Genomic DNA, 16,850 nt, shown 5'->3' with positions numbered 1-16,850 from the left:
AATTTCATTTTGCAAGATTTTTAACATGCTATTGAAAATATTAATAAATAAGATTAACTTGTTTTATTGTAGACAAAATCACAACATTTGTTTTCCTGTTTAGAACAAATAAGAATTCAAATGGAACTCATTTCAATTTACTTGCAAATTTTCTTTTCGTACTCTGCGGCGCTTCCGCCATGATTGTTATGTGTGACGTCACAGATTTTTAACATTAACCGTCAATATACGTATAAATAGAAACATAGCGTCAATATACTTAAAAATAGAATCAAGGCTTCAGATACATGAACTTTTATTTGAAACACGTGATCGTAATATCCAATGAAAACAGGAGAATGCTACATCATATGTAATATATGTATATATATAAGCGCCTAAATGTAAAGATTTCTATGCAAATATTTGGATAGGGCAGTTGTCCTAGAGATTGCAAATGATGTTCAGATACGATATAATAACCCTGGTATTAGTAGCTTTAGTTGTTCAATCAATTCAAAGTAAGTGTTTTTATCTTTTATTTGTCAAGTCATATCAACACATGTGTTAGTGGCGTTTAATAAATTCAAAGTATATATATCTTTCAATATTTTTAAAATACTTCTATATCAGTATTTTGTAATTTTTGAATTTTTTTATGTCAATTATGTTTTCATTTCTTTTATGAATAGTGAACTTATACATGTTTTGACTAAACTTTGAACATTTGTTTATCTCTTATTAAAATGAGAAAAAAAATACTTCAACATAAATACAAATTATCCATTGTCTACTGATAGAAAAATAAACAAATATATAAGCAATCAATGAATTCAACATCGAAAACTTTTCAACAAATGACAGATAAACACAATAATTCGCAAACTATCATAGTGCATGAGTTAATTTTCACAGATGTGAGGTCAAGGTTCGAATAATTTTTAAAATTTGTATTTATGGATGAATTATTCTTTTGATGACTTATAACGTATACTAAATAAATTTTTCAATGCAAAGAACTATATATTTTTCCGTGAATTTCACACCGTCTTATTGCAATGTCTTTGGCAACAATGGTTTGACCCCAAAGAAATTCATTTAGAAAAATAATTTTAAATGCAGTGACAAAATGGTCTTTATTTTAAAGGAAAACCACGGTATTTCATTGCAACCAATGTAAGAACATAATTTATCTTAAAACAGGTTAAACGATTAGCATAATGTAACAGTGTACGTTTAACTTGATGATGTTTGGACACATATCATATGCATTTCAGGTAAAATATGCAACAAAAGTCACACAGAAGGATCCTCCGAAGGTAAGTTATTATTAGCTCATATCAAATATTCGTATTTTAATCCTTAATTTTCTGTTATTGTGAAGACGTTTTACCACGCTTTGTCTTACCCCCAGTTTTTGGTGGGGTTCGTGTTGCTTAGTCTTTGGTTTTCTATGTTGTGTCATCTGTACTATTATTTGTCTGTTTGTCTTTTTATTTTTGACCATGGCGTTGTCAGTTTGTTTTCGATCTATGAGTTTGACTGTCCCTCTGGTATCTTTCGTCCCCCTTTGTCAAATAGTGAATAAGGGAATTTATCGCAATTTTTCAAATATGTTGTCAATTCTTTGATGAGTTTTTTTTTCATATACAAAATGCCGTTTGATGCAAGTTTACATTGGAGATCTTTATCCTTACATTGCAGTTAAAACTTTTGTTAAACAATTTGAAATGGATTCCCAGATAAGAAGACTAGGTTGTTGATTATTTGTTTTAATTTACATTTATTCATGCTGGTATGTTATGTTATTTCTATTGATATTTTATAATATAAAGATCGACGAAACCAGAAATATATATCAATATATAAGGTTATCCGTTATCCAGATACATTGTCGTATATGAACAAAAAATACAACAAGAGGTCCATATACTCTTGGCATGTATTTATTCATTGACCAGCTTGAAAGAACCGATGTTATGCTTTTGAGGTGCTACTGCAATAAGTTTAAATGTTGAATATGTCATTACTATGGTAATAAATGTATGTACGGTTTGCTTCACAAAAACACATTGATACAAAACAAACAGGAGAAGAATTAAGCATTTCAAAAACACGAGAGCAGACAAAGAAATCCTCCATCTTACAAGGAATAAATATCTGATAATAAACGAAATATTTATTATGATTCATATGCAGAATAACTTATCGGAATTATATTAAGCGTTTATGTTCCTTTAGATTTCCCTGCATGGTCACCAAAATGTCCTGTCTCTTATTTCAGAATTTTATAAACATTTTATTGTAGTTACATGTAACGATCCAGAGACTAGAAGTTGTGGTAATGCGAGTGTACTTATTGATGTAGGAGGCACTACTGTAGGCGCAGAAGCAAATTTGTCCTGCTTGAATGGATATACCCTATGGGGGAATGATTCCATCGTATGTTTAGATTCAGGGCAGTGGAGTCAACTAAATGCATATTGTAAGAAATTTATCTATATTTTTTCTATACATATTTAAGTAGTGTTTTGGCATACTTGTAACTCCCTCAATAAAAGCGGTATATCCATATTAGTATTTTGATAACTTTTTAAAATTACGACATTGATATGTGTGCCGTTCTATATCAAGCCCCAATTCGTAGACTGTAATCGTTCCACAAAATGTATGTTCAAAAGCTGTTTTGCTCAAAGAGAGATTGAGTTTCTGCGCCCCATTTCAATTCCAATGGATTTTATTAAAAAAACTTGGTCGCATGTTTTGATAATACATGCCCTTTTACAAGTTGAGATATAATCGTTAATAAAAGTGTCCTTGCTTGTTTTATATGAATTTACCTTTCATACAGTAAAATAGTTAATAATACTTTTTCAAAAATGTATATCTGTTCTCGCTGTTTATATATAAATGTTATGTTTTTGAAATCACTAAAATGTGAATGGTCTGGAATACATGTATCGAATTTCTATACTCATATATATTAATTATATTATGTAAGACAATTATTCGAACAGTTCGTCCCTTATAACAGAGTATTGTTATATTCATATACAACTTTTCGGTCCATTGACATAAACAAAATAGGCCGGTCTAATTCAGAACACGTCATTTCAAGTTTTGAAGAAAACACGTTTCAATATTCCCCTTATTCAATCAATTGGAGCAGTCTGATTAGCGCTTAATGGATTGCAAAAGTGGTTTACAGTTTATTTGATATAATGAACATATATTTATGTTATAAAAATTAATTTTGTTTTATTGAGTTTACATTTTTTTATTGTTATTGAGGATTCCTTATTATTCGTGAGATACTATTTTCTTGTGAATTTCGTGGGTTCAGGTAAACCACAAATTTAAATGAGAAACGAAGTACACATTTTTTATAGGCTGGTATGCAGACTTTTGTAACACCACGTTGATCTAATGCGTTAAACCCGTTTCAACTGATTTTTATAGTTTGTTCTTATGTTGTGCTGGTATACCATTGTCCAAGGTAAGGGGAAGGTTGGCGCCCGTGAACATGTTTAACCCCATCACATTCTGTATGTCCATGTCTAAAGTCAGAAGCCTGTAATTCATTGGTTGTTGGTGCTGTATATTCTACTTGTATTCCGTTTATTGTTTTGTGCATAAATTAGGCTGCTTGTTTTGTTTTGAAATTGTCATTTTGGGGCTTTGTATAGATTGCAATCAAATATCCATTAAAAAAAATTTCCCTCAAATCCACGAAGATTGATACCCATTAAGAATCAATGAATCCACAATGCTAGAGATGAACTAGATTTTGTTCGGATAGCCCATCCGAAATGAGGTAGAAGATCTAGTACTTTATTTACTGTTACAGTATTACTATTACTCTGATTTTACTTTTTTAAGGTATTCCGGATGACATCGGAGAACCAAATATCCAGTCATTCGACGGGGGTATATACTTATTTAACGATTTTACTAAGAGTAATATTAGTCAAGCAAAGGTAACCATTGTTATTATATTGAAAGTGATATATATTGTGATAAAATGTATCTGTTTCTATGAGCTAATTTTACAAAACAAAGAGACATTTGTGACTTAAACAGTCTTTGCAGTCCATATTGTATATCAAGATGACGTCGTTCAGTGTAAAAACGTTCCTGGGTTTACCGTTTGCCATTCCTGATACAAAAAGTTTTGAAATAACAGGCTACCGTCAATGCGGGATTGAAAGATACGAATAAAAATGTTGGTTGAGTATTGCTTTTCTCTATGAGAAACTGTCATTTGTGATTAATATATTTACTTGAGAATACTCATTAATTTCATTTGCAATAAATTGTTAAAAGGTGATAATATTATATGTGTTGTTAATCTAAGTACTACAGATGCTATACACTTTTAATAATTTTTTTGAAGGAATACTGTACCAACATTTGTTCAACTCTCATCGAAATAAATAACCAGGAGGAAGACCAATTCGTTTTTGGTATCTTTATAGCTTTACAAGCTGGTAAGCTCAGAAATATGTAAGCATATCTATAAGTGTTGTGTTTCTTAACAACTGAAAGAATTATGGAATATCCGTTTCACAGATGATAGCGGATATGTTCATATTGTCGTAACTACAATCCTGTCACTTTTTCACGAATGTGACCTACCGAATTCGACTTATTACCGGGTGCCATTACTAACATGATCATCACGACGGGTGCCACATGTGGAGCAGGATCTGCCTACCCTTCCGGAGCACCTGATATCACCCCCAGTTTTTGGTGGGGTTTGTGTTGCTCAGTCTTTGTTTTGTGTACTATTATTTGTCTGTTGGTCATTTTTCATTTTTAGTCATGGCGTAGTCAGTTTATTTTCGACTTACAAGTTTGAATGTCCCTCTGGTATGTTTTTTTTTATTCTGATTTCTGACAGAAATATGTTGGTACACAAATATATTTCAAGGTAACTACACCCTGAGATCACACCCGGTTTTTGGTGGAGTTCCTGTTGCTTAGTCTTTGTTTTCTATGTTGTGTTTGGTGTACGTTTGTTTGTCTTTTAGTCTTATTCTTTTTTTTCCATGGTGTTGTCAGTTTATATTCGACTTATGAGTTTGAATATCCCTTTTTATATGTTTCGCCTCTCTTTTTGACATAGTGACTAAAATCTATAGGTATCTTTCTTTTAATATTTGAGCATAAATTCAATCAAGTCAATATGCAGTTTTTGATTTAGAATCTGGAAACCAGTTATCTGCTCAAATTATTATATTTTTGAAGTTTTAGTCTTTACCTTGAGTATAGTGACCTCAAAGTCAATAGGGATCAGTGGCGGATCCAGAAATTTTCATAAGTGGGGGCCCATTGACTGCCTAAGAGGGGGCCCGCTCCCGTCATGCTTCAGTGATTTCCTATATAATCAACCAATTTTTTCCCAAAAATGGTGGGGGGGGGGGGGGGAGGCCCTGAAAAACCCTCTTAATCCGCATCTGGGGATAGTCATCTCATTACGCGACCATATATCCAAGTATAGATGCAATATGTGGAATTGGTTAAGCATCCAGGAACAACTTTGCTGACAATGTATCTAAGTGCAGATGCAATCCGATATACATTTTTGGATTAAGCTACTGGAAAATAACTGTCTGACGGACGAACCGAAATCAATATACCTACCATCGCTACTTTGTAGCGTTGGCTTTAATTATCATTTTGCGGTATGAAAACTCTTAATTAAAAACATATATAAAAATTATCTTTCAAACGGACATGATTTATAACATAACTCTGAAATTTTCGGTTAATAAATTAAGAAATTGTTAAGAAACTTAGGTTCCAACTTCTTTTGGCAAAGTTGACCGTAGATTGATATGTCTAATCTTTTCATGTCCCTTTTGATCATAAAGTCCATAAATCGATTATTTGTTACATTCTTGGCTTTCAAATTTGTTGACTTGACCTTTCCTGATAAAAAAAATAAATAAAGGAAAGCGCTCTTGACGCATACTATTTATGATTTGATTTTTTTATTAAATGTATGTACCCGTATGCATTAAACATCTGAACTTAATTAAATGTTCCTTTAAATTAGTTATCACTAGTAACGTGAATTATCCAAGTCGTATGCATATATTACTTCACTAAGGAAAACTGAAATTGGAACATTTCTTTAATCACAGTTTGATAAAGTCTAGCTATTTGCATGTACTCACCCGTGAATTATGTTGAATTGACTGTTTACATTGATTGAACGATGCATACTGTTATAAATATTTGGGGTTTGAATTGATGGCGGTGTTAAATTGAATTTGAGAAATACACAAACCAAACACTAAAATATCCAAACAAATGCTAAATTGGCCCCTTAAGGATGTTCGCTCCTCTTGGTTTTGAATTTTTGCCAGATATTCGGAATCCTCGGGTTTTATCCATGTAGTGCCATTAAAAATTGTTGTCCACTAACCCCTACTTTTCTCTCCATAATATGATTACATATAGTTTAAAATGTCATTTTTGAAAATATTATAAAATCCTTGTTATTTTTTCATAGTTTTTGAATGAAAAAAGGTACCAATGTTGAATGTATGAAAAATCAAGAGAGAATTATTTCCCGCCAAATTTTCAATGGCTTATATCTCGAAAACAAGCACACGGACCCTTCATTTGTTTCTGCTTGTTTAGTTCCTTTATTTATATACTATCAATCTATAACAGTATTTTAAAAAAATTGTTATTTTGAAACGCGAACATCCTTTAAGAAAATTTTGTTTTGATGGACAAGCATTGGAAGAAAAAAATATATACACGTTCATGTAAAGATGAAAATATATCGAAATTATCCATTTCAATTTTATAGTATTAATCTGATTAAACTTCAATCACAGGAGGAGTCGTTTAATGACGAAGTGTGATATACTTAAAACATCTCGTTGCATATCACAGCTTAAGATTGGTATATGTTAGTAAACTCTTACCTGCAAATAAATTTGTCAAATTTGTTTCATATCAAGGTTTTGGCACTGACCATTCATTTTTAATGGGTTTTGATAGGTGGAGGTGCATGTTTTCCCCCATCCTCACCAGAGACAAACATATTTTTTTTTTTAACAATACGAGATCACGATTTTTAAAAATTATTAGATACAATTAAAAATGAACTTTTTTTATCACATCTTTGATACAACATTTCAAAAATCTGGTAGGGTCAATATTTCATGAATTCATTTCACGCCAGGTGCATTTAAATTTGATTTTTTTTCAATTTTCACTGAAATGCACAGTATGCAATAAATGTGTAATGTAAGGTTTAAATTCTTATTTGTGTATTATAGAATATTTCAGTTGTAATTCATAAATGCCTAAAGGTGACTCAAAACTGCAATTTTGCTAGATTTCGGAACATCTTGAACAATTATTCAAATACTGACATTTGAAACAAAAACTAAAATTCTACAGGAAGTAATTACATAAACTGATTTTAAGATTCAACTTAAGTTTTTTTGCTTGAAGTGTTCCTTCTATACAAATTTAAAAACTTGCAATATTTTCGAGAAAGAAATTCATGAAATATAACACTTAATATTTACGGAAATGTGAAAAATAATAAGATACGGTGAAAGTATGTTATAGATACTTTGCATTCAAGGAGTTGTTACTTAATACACCTTTCTGATTTTGTCCCAAGTATTTAGGAGACTTTTTATCTTCTTCTTAAGAATCAAACTATTCATTTGAAAAACCAAAGCCCCCTTACCCAGAAAACAGGATTGATTATGCCTAAAAATTCAAAGTTATTCACATAAGCATGTGCGACCAAAAGAATAAAAAGAGAAAGAATAGCACGAACTCAATGCGTGCAGAAGTAGTGAGCCATTTCGATAAAAAATATAAATTAGATTGAGACTAAAGTGTGGTATGAAATGATATTACTACCTTCTCTAATCTGTAATTGTGCTTATTATTCGCGAATTCAAGAAAATTAAAATGATTGTTGATATTTAGCTCGAAAGTTAAAAATAAAAATGAAAAATTACACATATTATGATTGATTTTTTAAATGATACCTTATCTTTGCACTTTCTATGAAACAGTATAATTTCAACTTCCACCAGCAAGTGGTCAATTCGTCGATAATACAATTCAAAAAGGGACTTTACGACTTTTTCACTTTTAATGAAAAACAGGAAATTATCCATTCACATTGTAAATATACTTAAAACAGTAATATTAGGAACGCACGCTCAATAGAATACATGGAAATGCGAAGACAACTTAAGATAGTCCATATCTTAGTCTCAACCATCCAATAATTCATTAACCATGAACTCTAATACGTTAATAAATACTTTCTAAGTTTTCTATCAAAGGGAAATGATTGATTCATACAATTTACTTAAAATAACTTGATTGGAAACGTTTAATTTTAAAAAATGGAAATGTAAAAACACCTTGAGAGAGTTCATACCTTATTTTGAACCATCCCACTATTTATTTACTATGAACTGTAATATGTTAGCTATATTCACAGTAAATATGTGATACTTTTATTCAATTTTTCTTTATACAGATGATTTGTGGATAGGAATAGAGTCAATAAATGGGCGAAACTTTAGTTGGTATTCAGGCAATACAACACAGACAAACATGTACGCGAACTGGGAGGATGGTTCTTTAGACAATCTTGATCCAGAAACAGGATCTTGTGCTGCCGCAAATACGGAATTTAGGTCTTGGTTTCCATATCAAACAGACTGCAATAGTTTATTTGCCTTCGTCTGTGAATTCAGGTAGATACTTCTTCTTTTTCTTACTTTATTTGATAGCATTTTAAATTAGATACTAGTATTATTTATTTAAAGAAAATTTAAAGAAATAACATGGGAGGTAAAATTGGACATAATTTCTATACAATCACACATTTATTTAACAATATAATTTAATAAAGTCCTCACTATGTAACCGGAAAAAAAAATTGTAACGTTTGTGAATGAATTAACATCAACACTGGTATTATTGCTTTAAGATCTTAACATGGGCTTGCGTTCTCAATGACCTTCCAGAAGATGGGGATAATTAACCGTGTTCCCTGCAATATACATGTATGAATTATATTGGTTAATTTCTATCAAATGTTTGGTACTTTTGAAAAATTATTAGTATGCCAATTGTATATGATTTAAATGAAGTATATATGTGTATATCTTTTGATAATGTTTACCCGTGTAATACATCTTCACAACCCTATCCTCAATCTTTTGATAATGTTTACTCGTGTAATAAATCGTCACAACCCTATCCTCATCAGTCTGTTGATAATGTTTACCCGTGTAATACAATCATCACCACCCTAACCTCAATCTTTTGGTTATATACATCACCCTATTGTACGATTTTCTATATTGCAGGAACTGATTTCAAGTACGAAGAAAGAAACAGTGTAGTGCGTAGACGTTCTGTTAAAATAAAATGTAACAAAATCTATATATGTTATTGGTTACCTGATACATCTACATTTATGTGTATCTAGTTGCAAGAAAGGTCCTCAAAATAGTTGCCAAATGCGTTTACAACTAAAATTGACGCAGATTGTGTAATCTATATATAGATAAGAAGATGTGTTATAATTGTCAATGAGACAACTTGCCACCAGAGACCAAATGACATAAAATTTTACAACTATAGGTCACAGTACGGTCTTCGACAATGAGCAAAACCCATACCGCACAGTCACCAATAAATGGCCTCGAAAGCAATCTAATCTATCTTGTATCCAAGATGGATAATACACGTAACAACATGAATAACGAGTTGATTAAATACAAAGTAAAACGTAATAAATACCTATTAATAATTTTGAATTTAAGGTGGTACTAAACACTAAAATTGATTTGGCTCGTTTAATTTTCATGAAATTTTGACAAAATATTTAATTTGACCCTTTGACAAAAATTTCAAAAAAACTTGAACCACACACACTATCGGAAACATTTCATTGGATATACAGCAGTTTGACAAACACTATGTTTTATCATTGAGAAGCTTAATATTTCATAAACACTAGAAAGTGATTAAAACGTTCAGCTGAATTTTACAAAGTTACCTCCCTGTAATGTTATGTACCACCTTAGATACTCAAGAACTTCATGTTCTATTGGTAAGGAAATATTGAGCTTCTCGATGTCCAAATTTAGTGTTTGTCAAACTGCTATATATCCAATGAAATTTTTCCGATAAAGTGTGTGGTTCAAGTTTTTTTAAATTTTTATATTTTTGTCAAATAATCAAAGTAAATATTCTCGAACGATAAGAATGAGTATCGTAAATATCGAACTTTGACCTCTATTTTGTCAAAAGAAACATCATATTATAATTAGAAAATATTAGGATCAAGCGATCTCAAATTATCGCATTGAGACGACATAAACTGTCATTTCCCGATCAACAAGGGAAGTTACCTCTTGAACGGTAAAACCAAAAAATCATCAAAATACCGAACTTGACAACAACTTTGACTTCATAAAAAAAATATTTCAATTTCAATGGCATCGGTTGAACAGTTCTTAAATTATTGCACGGAAACAGATGGAGCCTCCAAACATCGTACTGCCCCTAGTCAATAACCTGATTTACGACTGAAAACCTGGTTATCATAAAATACAAACCCAGAAGGAATCACGTGACTTCTGAGAGAGAGAGAGAGAGAGAGAGAGAGAGAGAGAGAGAGAGAGAGAGAGAGAGAAGCTGTTGAATCGACAAAGTAAGCGTCTCTTTATGTCATTTAGTTGGATTTGTCTAACGTCCAATGGAATATATTTCATGAAAATTGAGGACGACCAATCAACAAATTATACAATAGGTACATTATGCAAGGTTTGAGCGACCAAAAAGAAACGAAGTTGTTTGATGGGACTTTTCAGAGTGTTCAAGTCCTAACTCTGTGCGGATATGACTTTGCATATAAACTTCCCGTACTACAAAACTCCTTATTTATCAAGGGTTTTACTGCTTAAATGAGATAAGTCTAGAAATGAAAATATTTTTATGTCCCAGTGTAGGGTTAAAGACAGAAAAGTATTAACAAAACACCAAACTCTAAGGTAAATTAAAACAGTGGAAGTCCATAAAAAACCTGATAAAACAAAACGATAGACTTTATCAACCAACAGATCGCATGGAAAACAACTGTCATATTTCGGACTTGGTTCAGACAATTTCTGAAAAAGGAGAGTAACTGTTAAACCTGATTGTATAGCTAGATAAACCGCCTGGATGTAGTATAGCTATTTATGGTTCCGTTATATTGATAAAATAATGAGAACAACCCAAACATACAAATATGATAGAGAGTAACAAACAACAACCACTCAATTACAGGATCCTGACTTGGGACAGGCACATATAGAATGTGGCGGGTTAAATTCTTATGTATGAAAATGAGGCAGAAGATCTGAAGCTATGTTTGTCTTTTTTTTTTTATCGACAAATTAAACACAGACAAATGATTTTGATTAGCCATTTCATAGCATTTTGAACTATTTTTAGTTTCAATATTTTTTCCTTATAACTCAGAATAATTTCACACCTGTACGATCACATTTAAGATATTTCATAGGTTCGGTGACGTTAATCCAGCAGAGTTATGAAGAAAAACTATTGAAACTGAAGTTTATAATACCATGAATTGGTTGACCAAATCGATTCGTCTATGTTTTGTCGATTAAATAAACCACAGACATAGCTTCCTCTGTCTCATATTTAGACATATACATCGAATTTGGCTCCAACAGGCATCTCTGAACCAAAGTCTATGAGAAGCGAAACGATTTCAATTCTGTAAGTCTGTCTCAACTTAGCATCAATTTAAACATCTTCACCCGTGTATGGGTATATAAAAGTAAGAAGATGTGGTATGATTGCCAATGAGACAACTCTCTACAAGAGACCAAATTACACAGAAATTAATAACTATAGGTCACATTAGTATATATTACTAAACTCATACGATATTCAAAAGCTTGCAGCTGCTACACAGACTTGTAAAACGTCATCTGTGTTTGAGCAAAAATTGATGAGCAATGGTTTTCTCAAAGAACTTCTCGTCCGTTTTTTTTTTTAAATCCATCGGAAATATCAACAATAGATAAATATTCAGTGTCAACTTCAAAATTGATACACGATGGTCTGGAGTTCAAGATTTCAAGTGATGACATTGTGTACCATTCGTTTACTCTGCGGTTTTCCTTTATTTATCGGTTAACTATTATGTTCCTTTTGGATTCCTGACGTGGCTTGCTCACACATCGTTGTCAATATAATGGAATTCTATGCGAATGTCATACAAGTGAGAGGTTTAGCAAGCTATAAAACCAGGCTTAATCCACAATTTTCTACATAAGAAAATACCTGTACCAAGTCAGGAATATGACAGTTGTTATCCATTCGTTGGATATGTTTGAGTTTTTTTATTTTGCCATTTAATTAGGAACTTTCCGTTTTGAATTTTCCTCTGAGTTCGGTATTTTTGTTATTTTACTTTTTTTTTGGTATTTGTGCATCCAGCTTTAGTTTTTTTTGTTTGCTTTAATTGGCGTTCCTGATGCGGGTGGATTCAGATGTGCGATTCGATTGCATTGTTACAAGATGGCCGTTGTGACCATGGATACTGAGATTGATTAGATACATGCTTTTAAGACAATATACATATAATACATGATTTTTATTGTGATTTTTCCTTACACATAATAACTCAAATGTATTGATATTTCTGATTTTCCTATCTTCTATTCGCCGTTACAGAATCTAATGCATTCTGGGTAATATTTTCAAACGTGTACACCAAACCGTGGTGATTGATTTAAAACGTCCTAAACAATTGAAATTCAACCAATGACATGACGTTATTTTCATTTCAGTCCTTTAGATTCTGAAACGGCCTATTTAGAATGATTAACAGTTGTCTAAAAAAAATCGCCAACGACACACGTATCATAGGTGCCAGTGATGCGCATTTCTTCTCTCCCTACTTTAGATATACATCAGTGGCGCTCAATTCCAAACAGCTGGAAGGCCAAATCGGATACGAAGTTGAAGAGCAATTAAAACAATAAAATCTTTTGTAGGTGGTGCCAAATCTTGCCAAGGCCGTCTATGCCTTGGGGTCAAAGGCCATCTACGCGGTACGCCTGGGGTAGAAAATGCCATATATGCGCTTGGGGTAGAACAGGTCATCTATATCTGGGAGTAGAAAAGACAATCTATGCCTGGGGTAGAAAACAATTCTTATCATTTCCGACAAAGACCATCTATGCCTGGGGGTAGAAAACCAATCAAACATACTTTTTAACATTGACGATAAATTTACTGAAAATGGGCGTTTAAATGATATTTCATGTCAACACCGAAGTTTCGAATAACCCCGTTTTCGCACATATAGGCTCTAACGGAGCAAAACAATTCAGTATGAATTTATACATGAAAAGTAACTTAAGGTGAATTTGAGATTTTGCTTACCTTAATGAATTTGACATTTAATCAAACTTTGTTTTGTTTGTTATATTTGATAGAAACTAGATAACCAGTGTAGTCTGAAATTGGTGGTAGTTTTCACTGTGTATCATCACCACCGGATATAGGTAACCTTGGTCTGGTTCTCTGTTCATTGTCTAAGAAAACATTACTGTACAAATACCAGCGTATAGCTACCTGGGTACCTATATGTTGGTATATATACAGTAGTTTATCTTAGACAATGAACAGAGAACCAGACCTATATCCAGTGGTGATGATACACAGTGGTTTTACTGCAGTTGATCAATTCATTGTTACTGACGTACCTATCTTAAGGATGTTTGCTACTCTGTTTCAAAATAACAAGCTTTTTAAAAGACTGTTATCAATTGATAGTATATAAATAAAGGGACTAAAAAAGCAGAAAAAAATGAAGGGTCCGTGTGCTTTTTTTCGAGATATAAGCCATTGAAAATTTGGCGGGAAACAATTTTCTCTAGATTTTTCATACATTTAACATTGGATCTTGTTTTCTTTCAAAAGCTATGAAAAAATAACAAGGATTTTTTAAGATTTTCAAATATAGCTTTTTAAAATATATTTAATAAAATAATGAAAAGAAAAGTAGGGGTTATCAGGTAAAAAAATTTAATGGTACTACATGGATAAAACTAGAGGATTCTGAATAACTGGCAAAAATTAAAAAAACAAGAGGAGCGAACATCCTTAAGGACATCTTAAATATTGAGCTGGGCCTGCATTTCTGCTCTTAATAATCATACACACCATATCTTCTCATTTGTTTTTACAGAAAGAGCTTTTGAAAGTCATAGTTTAATAATTATGCTTTTCTTCACAATACTACAAGTAGGATAACGTGTGTGAAGGACAATTAGAAGGTTTGCAGCGTTACAACTTTATCGCATCTCTTTTCAAATAAACTTTGATTTCTTCAACACCGTTACATATTTTAATCTTCGCAGAACTGTGAGATCATCTTGTGTTTTGAAAGAAAAGATATCTATGCATTCCGGATTCTTCTGGTATTCAATTAAAAGTAGTTAAAAGTTTTAAATTACATTCTGCTTACAATAAATATATTTGGATTCATTTTTACATTTCAAACATTGGAATTCTAACCCATTGCGTCATGTAATTCTAATGGACCAATATATTGTTGTAAAAATCTGAATATATACAACCCACGTATAAAGTCAGTCACATTGTGATCTTAGGTGCCCTTATTTAATAGCACCTATGATAACAAAGGTGTCGTACGCTTTTACATTTCCGAGTGGTTTTTTTAAGGGAGCTACCATTTGATTTTTATGGGGGGGGGGGGGGGGCTAGGATGAAAAATTGTGTCCTGCATTTTTTTTTAGTTGTAATCTGTGTCCTGCCTTTTTATTTTTCACTCTATTCGTCCTGTCTTTTTTTTTAAATTTATCCTGACTTTTTTTTACCTAAATTGTCGTCCTGACTTTTTTTTTTGCAAGTGTCTCATCCTGCCTTTTTTTTTTAACTCAAAACTCCTGTCCTGCCTATTTTTTCAAATTTCATCCTATATATATTGCCATACAAAAGCAGTGATAAAGTGTCATTTTGATGATAGAAACATAGACGCAATTTATTAAGATTTCACTCCAAATCCAAAACTATGAAACATCTTCTGAAAGTGCACGGGGTACTGCATCTAGAAAATTTGAGATAATGACATCATTCCTATTTTATCAAAACAAATTGCTCTTTTAAGAACAAGAGATCTAGAAAAGAAAAACAAAAATCCTATGTATATAGTCGTCTCATATCTTCGAGGCTAACGCCCCTCAGATATGAGAAGCATACACCTAATACATGTCACATTTCACATTCAACCACATAATACTTTACATGCACACGCATGCATGCATGTAAACAGACATTCTCGTTATCAACTTCGACATGATGAACAGGAATGGAATCTTAGATTAATTGTTCAAACAGTATAGGATTTAATTTGGATCCCATTACAACGCATTCCACTTTTTCAATTTTAAACAGTGCTCGCGTTTCGACAGTATACTAATAAGTTTATATGAAGACGAGATCCACATCCTTTGCAGCAGCACGGCTTCGTGTCGGACCAACAGACTGTCGGATTAACGGACTGTCGGATTATCGGACCGTCGGACTATTGGACCGTCGACTAACCGACTGTCGGACTACTAGGATGAAAAATGTTGTCCTGCATTTTTTTTTTAGTTGTAATTTCTGTCCTGCCTTTTTATTTTTCACTATATCCGGTCCTGCCTTTTATTAGTCTATCCTGACTATTTTTTACATAAATTGTCATCCTGTCTTTTTTTTTTGCCAAGCTGCTCATCCTGCCTTTTTTATTACTCAAAACTCCTGTCCTGCCTTTTTTCAAATTTCATCCTAGCGCCCCTCTCCCCTCCCATAAAAATCAAATGGTAGCTCCGTAATCACGACACTGCCCCAATAACACACTAACTGAAAACTTCTCATCAGATATTGGTGTTCTTCAAGGGGTTTATTTTAGTTACCTACATTGTTTTTATAAATGATTTACCACAGAATTTTGATTCTAACTGTTGCCCAGTTTTGTTAAACAACAATACCCTTAACTGTTTAATGTATGCAGATGACATCATTATGATTTCTGAAACTTCATCTGGGTTACAAAATTGTTTGGACAATTTAATGGATTATTGTAATAAATGGGGACTGGAAATTTACATGAAGAAACCAAAGTGTTATTTTTAATAACACAGAAAGATATCAAAGGAACAATACACAGTTAATGGCCAACTTATTAAGAAAAAATATAAATATCTCGGCATTATATTCACTATCTCTAAGAAGATGAGGTATGAGTGCCAATGAGACAACTTTCCATCAGAGACCAAATGAGATAGAAGTTTACAACTATATATATAGGTCACCGTACGGCATTCAACAATGAGCAAACCCCATATCGCATAGTCATCTATAAAAGGCCCCGAAATGACAAATGTAAAACAATGAACGAAAAACAAATATGATATACAGCAACAAACGACAACCACTGAATTACAGGCTTCTGGCTTGAGACAGGCACTAACAGAATGTGCCAGGGTTAATAAACTAGTTTGTTGGCGCCAAACCCTCTTCGTATGGTAGCATTGAAAGCCTTTTTTAAATTAAAAGATATTTTACTCATTTTAAACCTAATATTAAAACTCTTTTACATATTTTTGACCACATACTGAAGCCAATTGTATTATATGTTGTATTATATGGCTCAGAAATTTGGGGCCAATTCTCACTAAATAAGTTACCATCAAACGGGGAGAACTATATTTTTCCAAATGTGTAAAGATTAAGTTATGTAAAAATTACATGTTAAATTTTGTAAATAT

At 32.3% G+C, this 16,850-nt stretch overlaps 1 protein-coding gene across 1 annotated transcript in view; it reads left to right on the top strand.

Annotated features, from left to right (window-relative positions):
- Nucleotides 1–436: 436 nt before the first annotated feature.
- Nucleotides 437–16,850, top strand: part of LOC127700167 (signal peptide peptidase-like 2B) — a 231,364-nt gene continuing 214,950 nt past the window's right edge. The window contains 3 exon segments of the mRNA XM_052203588.1: nt 437–500; nt 1,257–1,298; nt 2,288–2,464. Of these exon segments, the coding sequence (XP_052059548.1) occupies nt 437–500; nt 1,257–1,298; nt 2,288–2,464 (283 nt within the window).

This window comes from Mytilus californianus, unplaced genomic scaffold, assembly GCF_021869535.1.
Source record: "Mytilus californianus isolate M0D057914Y unplaced genomic scaffold, xbMytCali1.0.p SCAF_49, whole genome shotgun sequence".
NCBI classification, from domain to species: Eukaryota; Metazoa; Mollusca; class Bivalvia; order Mytilida; family Mytilidae; genus Mytilus; species Mytilus californianus.
Note: the sequence above shows the minus strand (reverse complement) of the source record. Positions and strands in the feature narration are given on the sequence as shown.